Consider the following 8,148-nt stretch of genomic DNA (forward strand, 5'->3'; position numbering starts at 1 on the left):
GATTACTTCTTTAAATTTTACTTATTTTTGGATAGTTTAAAATTTCCATAATGAAAATAAAGTCATCTATAAGTTGATTTTGTACATGAATACATATCAAACTAGAAATTCATGAAAATTCACATGCAACCGAATGTTGATTGTTCAATTTTTTTATGAATAATATTTTTTTTCAGAATAAAGTTGCGTCAAAATCTCTTAACATTAATTATCTTTACAAAAACAAGCAATTATGAATAAGTTCAAAAGGTAACAATTCAAAAGTGCCAAATTTTGGATGTACATGCTAACACAAGGATGTTGTGCAACGTATAATTACTTTTCAACAACAATTTTGGACTTATCTATCTTTGAAAAATTCATACTCTCAAAATCTTATGTTAGACAAAAAAGAGAAGTTAATGTTGTAACCGTTCAAGTAAGTAAAGAAAGTTGGCGATACAATTCATGCAAGAGAAGGCCAACATACTCCTATGAGGTATCACGTGATTTTGTAACCCTAATACACCTTTTCTTATCCCAATTATAACCCTAGACAGAACAAATGTATTTTCTAACTTTAACTAATCTAACATATTTAAAATGCGTAATATAGCTAAGCCAACACTTAAACAGTGGCAATCTTTTAAATAATAAAAAACCTGTGCCTCTGCACGTAATTTAACCAATGTTTAGGGCTATATAACAGTCTCCAAAGTGAGCGAGTGAGAGAAATTAAGCATGGAGTTGGAGATGGAGGAGACCATAATAAACATAATCTATGGTGTTTGCCTCAAGAATCAAACGATGGGAACTGCTCATCATCAAGTTGATGGTTGTTTGCGCTTTGTTGAGGATCAAGAAAGGCCTCATCTGCTCAGGTGTCGAAACTGTGCTTGTCATCGTAGTTTCCATTGGAGGCAAATTTACGTTGGCCATGGCCGTGGTCATGGTGGTGGTCGTGGTGTTGAGGCTGGTCGTGGTCAAGGAAGAGGTCGAGGTCGTGGTAGGGGGCGTGGACGTGGGCGTGGTAATGGAGGGGGAGGTGATGATGATGATGCCTCTTCAACATCCTCTACTATTACCAACGAGTGAAAGGGGTAGAAGTTGTCCTTGTTTTGTTGTTTGAATAATTTGGAAGTGGAACTAGGTTGTTGTCTAGCTTCTTTTTCTTTTCATTTTTCATTTTTTTTCTGGTTAACAGGTTGTTGTCTAATCAATGTGATGTGTGATGTGCTTCTAATTATGTATATTCGTAATATGTATGGATGTTTGGGTCAATTTTAAGCTTGTTGAAATATTAATAGGTAGGTTTATGGCTTAATGGGTTTACAATGGGTTGCCTCTACATAACTTACGAAGAAAGGAAAGATAATGGTGTTGCTCGACAGTGGTTTAAGTGAAGAGTTAACGAGATTTAATTAACTCGCAACGTGAAACACAAAATTTGTAAATTTACCAATTACATATGAAATAAAATGAATTTAATTAACTCGACAGTGGTTGCCTCTATATATATTCTTCTATTGTTGGAGGAAAAACTAAGAAGAGGAGAAGTAGAGAGTCAATATTCTAGTAATTTAGGGTTAGCAGGGGGTGTAGCCTGATTCAAGAATATTGTACGAGAGGCAATGATTTCGTAGTCTTTGTTTGTGTAAAAGATTACATCATTGGAAGAGGGTCTCGCAATCTTTATCCATTCAAAAGATTGTAAGAAACAGACTTCAGAAAGAATATGAGAATTGATTATGTATGTGAGGTTGAGAGATTGAGAGACAAGAGTTGAGTGGTTTTACTTGTAGTTCTCCCTGATACATAGTGGATTTCTCATATTGTTGCTCTGTGGACGTAGGTCGAAGTTGGTCAACCGAACCACGTAAATTTTGGTGTTCTTTCTTCTTGATTGTGGTTGTTTTATACTCTTGTTGATTGTGGTTGGCTTCCAAGTTGCACAAATTGTAGTAGGTGGGGAGACTAAAATATCCAACAAGTAGTATCAGAGCAATGGTGATGAATCCGGGAGTTAGTTTTTAAGATAGAAGTTGTCGTCATGCGAGATTAAAGATCGGCTTTACAAGAATCAAGAAGAAGAAAAAGAAAAAGAAAAAAGAAGGTACTATAGTACGCGAATGCTGTAGCAACAAGAATATTGTTCACGTGGGTGAGGGGTTGGTTAAAAATTATTAAATCAACTCTAATGGTGCAGATTAATTTGTTTTCTGATCAAGGATTTGGAGGTAGATTTCAACAATCCAGGAGTTGAATCCTAGGTTTTGGAGTGCTCTGAATGCGATGGGAGGGTTTGATTTTTTAGATTTTACGTAGATTATTTAGAAAGTGCTAAAAAGTTTTGATGGTGGCAAGACAAATCTGATGGCAGATAGGGTAAATATGTATGCGACGGGTAAGACTAGTGTAGAGAATTAGATGTAATTCTAGCAGTAGAGTTGTCAGCATATAATTATTTAGAGTCATCGCGGAAGCAGTAGTTGGTTGGTGTGTAGACTCGAGGAGGACAATGCCAGATTAGGCAGAGCTTGCAAGTGGGAATGATCGAGTGATACATAGGGAGATGGAGATGGTGACATTGGACTTGAAGACAATTAGCACTCATATTCGGTCCAAGTCAAGTGATGAAGGAGATTGAGGCAGCTGGCTCATAGTATGGAGTAGGAGAGGTACACCGATATGATTCGAGATGAGCGATGTAGGTGGAGTATAAGGACAGCAAGTGGGTGAAGGCTACTGTCAAGTTTAGTTTGGGAGGAGAAGCATGGTTGATTTGCTTCTAATGTTAGAGGTGGCGAAGATCTCTTTGTACACAAGAGAGGTGGAGACACCACAGCAAGACGGATGAAAGTGAGGGTTATAGGGGCATCTCAATTGGAGTGCAGGTGCTTCGATTTGAAGTGCGAAAGAAATAGAAAACTCTAGCGGGAGAGGCAAAGTTTCAAAACGACGATGATATATCTTCAAGGGAGTTTGGGAATCAAATCCATGGTGAAGATTGTTTGGATTGTGTCATCGATTCTTTGTATAACTTCATGAGAATTAGATAGGGTTAAAGATCTATCATGATTAGAAGATTGGGTCTCATCATGATTAGGTGTTTGAATCCTATTCTAATTAGGAAGTTAGACTAGAAATAGAATTTGGGTTTTTTCCTACATATATTCTTCTATTGTTGGAGAAAAAAACTAAGAAGAGGAGAAGTAAGAGAGCCAATATTCTTGTAATCTAGGGTTAGCAGAGGGGTAGCTTGATTCAAGAATATTGTGCGAGAGGCGAGGGTTTTGTAGTCTTTGTCCGTGCAAAAGATTACCCCATTAGAAGAGGGTTTCGCAGTCTTTGTCCATTCAAAAGATTATAAGGAGGGGGCTTCGAAGAGAATATGAGAGTTGATTATGTATGTGAGGTTGAGAGATTGAGAGATGAGAATTGAGTGTTTTTTCTTGTAGTTCTCCCTGATACATAGTGGATTTCTCATATTATTGTCCTGTGGACGTAAGTCAAAGTTGGTCGACCGAACCATGTAAATATCAGTGTTCTTTCTTCTTAATTATGATTGTTTTATATCTTGTTGATTCTGATTGGCTTCAAAGTTGGTCGACCTATATACTATGCCTCTCTTTATTCAAGGTCCTTGTGGGTGTTCACAATGAACTTGAGAAGATTCAGCGGTAGCTCTTATGGGGTCGCAGCAAGTTAAAGAGAAGTTTGTGCAAGGTGAGATGGTCCCAAGTGCAGCTTGCTTAAAATCATGGTGGCCTTACTGTTCGTAGTTTTGAGCACATTAGCATTGCATTACTCTATAAATGGTGGTGGCATTTTGTGATTGTGGCATTTTGTGATTGAACGTGATTCATTGTGGCAGAAACTTTTACTGAAGAAGGATAATTGGGACACCAATGAATGGTACCTCAGCTCTCTTGATTTTCTCTAAGGTATCCTTTGGCATGAAAAGTAAACTTTTTCTGTAGGAGATTTTGAGGCTGGTACTATTAAATATTGTATATAGAGTACTCTTGTTTAATCCCACATTAGGTAGAGTAGTAAAATAATTATGTTCGCATTGTATAATAGACAGCAATATCAATAAAGATAGATATCCATTTCTCCTCATTTGCTCTGCATTTAATGTAGTATCAGAGCCATCCTCTTGATCCTAAAGAGATATCTTTCTTCTTCCTCTACATCGAGCCACCAAGGGGGTTTGCTAAAAACTTTATGCTTCCCCTTGGCGTCCTCAACACCGAATTCAACCTTGACGCACCGCCTCATCGCTCACAACCTCTGCTCACACGAAAATCCTAGCCATAATCTCGCCGCTTGGCATAATGACATTGTTCATCCATAGACTACTATTCATTCACGGAAAGCTCCGCTCACAACAAAACACTAGTCTTAACCTCACCACATATCTGTCTCCAAAATTACTTCACACAGTTATATCGCTACATTCGTTGCTCCTTCTTGTGTCATACAGGATCCTCGCACTGGGAAAATGATTGGGACTAATCGTAATCTCGGTGGCCGATACTACATGGATAAGCTTATTTTACTTGGTCCGACTACTTCTGTTATCCACCTTCTCAACTTCAAACCCACCGCCTGCGATCTCTAGCATCGTCGCCACGGTCACCTATCCATTTCTCATCTTTGTACTCTTTGCTCAACTGGCAAACTAGGAATCTTTTCCACAGATGTATTGTCTCCTTGTACTAGCTGTAAGTTGGCAAAACACTAGGCCCTTTCTTTTCACATAAGTAATAAAAATACATCTGCACCTTTCGAACATATTCACACCGACATCTAGGGGTCATCCCTGTAGGCATCGAAAATTACCTATAGGTATCCGCGAACAGCTCAGTGTTAAGAAATGACGATGAACGTCACCATTTGGTTCACAGAAGCTTGATTGATGTCGATGAACGCTTGAAGTAAACCGACGAACTACGTGAAGCAACGGAGTTTCAGAATAACGAGACACGAACTGACCGGGAACCTCGTATCGTTCACAAACGACGAAATACCCTTCGTGTCTCATTTATTCCACGGATAATTTAATCATTGGAGCTTATAGGACTCCTCATCGGCTTTCCAACGCACTTTGAATCACTCAAATCCGAGTTCGGACGAAGAATTTACGGCGAAAACAATCAAACAGGCATAACGAGAGTCTCAGGCTAAACTGAGAAACCCAAGGGTGTCTCGGCCCTAGTTGAGACACTAGAGGGTGTCTCCAACTCAGATTCGTCCTGTGCCTATAAATACAAGCCCCGGGGCCTCATTTTTTTAGATCTGGAGTTTTGGAGAATTGGCGAAGCCCTGCCGGACTGAAGAGTGATCGAGTTCTTCAACGCAAGAGATCGAGAGTCGTCAGATCTGCATCACCCGCATCCGATACTTAGTATTATCCCGTTGTGATAATTTTAAGAAGAGCAATTATCTCGCTGTTGTCGAGATAAGCGATTCTGCTTCTAGATTCCTTCGCGGATCGATGAAGTTCTGGACCTGGTCTGATTGCCAGGTAATCCACGGATATCAACGTCCCCGTCACCGGCTAAAGACCCACACAAGCAAGAAACAACGAACGGATCTTGCGTTATTTTCGAAAAGTTGTAATATTTCATTTTCTTATTTTTTATTGAATATCTTGAATTCTTTGTAAGCGATCCAGATTATAATGAATTCGACAGTGAAGGCAACTTTCTCCGAAAACAAACTGGCGACCACAGTGGGAGCCAACAGCCTCGCTGCCGAGGCTGTCGTGACACAACCGACATTCAAGATCCGGGTGAATGAAGAGATCGAATACGAGTTCGATCAAAAGAAGTTTGAAGAGTACCTATCTTCCTCCTCCTCCAGATCCGCCTCTCCAAACAAGCGTAGGAAGACTTCCTCTTCCAGGAATGTTTGTGGGACCTCAGGGTTGAAGATCCAAGATCCCCTCGCCATTGCTACACCCACGCCCCGCGACGTCCCTGCAGTGTCCAAAGAGGTCAAAGCTGCAGATCCGGACCTCCCCTCCGCCGTGAAGGTAACTGCTGAAGGTGATCCAACTTTGTCGAAGAGGGCGCGCCAAAGATATCGTCAACGCCTTGCTCAACAATTGGCCAAGGCTGCAGAGTCGATGGACGGAGTCCGCTACACTAAGGACCTGAAATCAAGTCAGTGCCAGGAACAGCAATGGCGAACCGCCAGCCTCTCCTCTAAGGCGGAGACGAATGAATGGGTCCGTGTTAAGAAGACTCGCTCCACTCTCGAAGAGCGAATCAAGAAACGCCGCGCATTGCTCGCGCATGCCCGAGTCCTTCTGCAGAAAGCGAAAGAGATGCAGAAAGAAGATACGGTCAAAAAGCCGCCTAGACACAAGCAGGTGTGGGTGCCAAAGACAAAACCAGCACCTAAAACAAAAGTGGACCGAGTTATCGTCCATCCTTCTTCAAATCCAGATCCTGTTTCCCCTGTCCCCGCACTTCCGATGGAGCCAGGTAAGAATGTGGGTCCCACAAGATCCATAGTTCCTTTGAAAGGTCGCCTCGGTCCTTTACCAGAAGATCGAGGTAAAGCACCTGTCAAGGAGAGATTGGGACCGTTGAAAGGTCCCAAACAACAAACCAGACTGGGGGTCGTACCAATCCCCCTAAGAAAGATAACAAAGGGAAAGCCCATATTACCGACCGCATTGGATTGCGGGTTGAAGTTCAAGAGCCCGTTAAGTTTTCACGCTCGCAAAAGCCATATTACCGACCGCATTGGATTGCGGGTTGAAGTTCAAGAGCCCGTTAAGTTTTCACGCTCGCAAAAGCATAAACTTGAACGAGCGACTTTTGAAGACGCCAATAAAGCATCGTATCCCCAGAGGGAAACGTATTCGTCTGATGACGATGGCGTTATACCTGGGAAGTCGTGCCAGCACTCTATGGGTTGCTCCAGTTATCAAACTGACGAGTTGTACTATAAGGCCGGGGGTATGGATAAGTCTCGAAAGAGAAAGGTTTGAGACACGGATTCTCGTTGTCCGTGTGCCAACATAATCAAGGCGGTATTATCAGAATGCTGCTGTTCTAAAACCCCAAGGAGAGTTTCGGTGTTCAAAAGAATTTTTACCAGAACGTCCGAGACCAAATCAAGGCGTTTTCGTAGGAGGAAACCTGTTCACCAAGATGATGAATTTCTAGAAGTGTCAGTTAATTTGACCGGGAGAGGTACACGACGCTTTAGCCCAGATCAATTTGCTGAGGTATCCCAGCGTATAACTCGATTGCGATCGGGGACCAGTAGACGAAAGAACTACCAAAGAATACAGAAGGGACTTCCTTCAGAAGATGAAACTTCGGAGGTTTGCTCGGATGCCGGCTCGGATGCTTGCTTAGCGATGGCTTCCGATGACACCGCTTCAAGTACAGGATAGCCCTATGAGTCACTTATGATTAGCGCCAAACAAGTGGCTAAGTTGCTCGATGACGCTTTGACAAAGCAAAAGGAAAATTTCAAGTTTGAAATAGAAATGGCCATGCAACAGATGAGAGAAATGCATGATCAGCAAATCACGGCACTAACAACTCACCAAGGGGAGTCTAGTCGTCGCAATAATCCGAACCAAGATGATAACGAGCGGGAAGAGGATAATGCCAACATGAACACCCCTCCCGTCAACAACAATAATGGGGGTGGCCCCTTGGATGATAATAACACAAAGGAGGATCACGTTACTTCTCCCCGAACTCACTCGAAGACAGATATGAGTGAGGATAAGAAAATGAGGGACTTGGAGAGCAAGATCAATGCATTGATGAACGCTCAAGAAGTAAAGAGATCCGGGATACCATGTCCGTACCCAAGGGAATGGAAATCGATTCCATATCTGGCGAAGTTTAATTTGATCAATTTCACGCCATTTGATGGAAAGGGTTCCCCTACCCAGCACTTAATATATTTTAAATCTCACTTAGGAATAATCTCCGGGAATGAACCCTTAATGGTGCGGTCATTCGTTGGCACTCTTCGCAGAGTAGCCTTCGATTGGTATCGCCACCTCAAGCCGGGGAGTATCAGCAGTTGGGATGACATGGAGGACATGTTTCTAACAAACTTCTTCGATGACGACACCGAGATTTCAATCGGTATACTATTTGATGAGAAACAGAAAAATGGTGAGACGGT

The 8,148-nt window shown here is 41.9% G+C and overlaps 1 protein-coding gene across 1 annotated transcript; it reads left to right on the forward strand.

Moving 5' to 3' along the window:
• LOC109838812 (zinc-finger homeodomain protein 11-like) lies at nucleotides 721-1,382 on the forward strand. The gene is made up of 3 exons (XM_020407235.1): nucleotides 721-1,070; nucleotides 1,184-1,205; nucleotides 1,287-1,382. Exons 1-3 carry the CDS (start codon nucleotides 721-723, stop codon nucleotides 1,380-1,382), a joined length of 468 nt encoding a protein of 155 aa, XP_020262824.1.

This window comes from Asparagus officinalis, chromosome 4 (genome assembly GCF_001876935.1).
Source record: "Asparagus officinalis chromosome 4, Aspof.V1, whole genome shotgun sequence".
NCBI lineage: Eukaryota > Viridiplantae > Streptophyta > Magnoliopsida > Asparagales > Asparagaceae > Asparagus > Asparagus officinalis.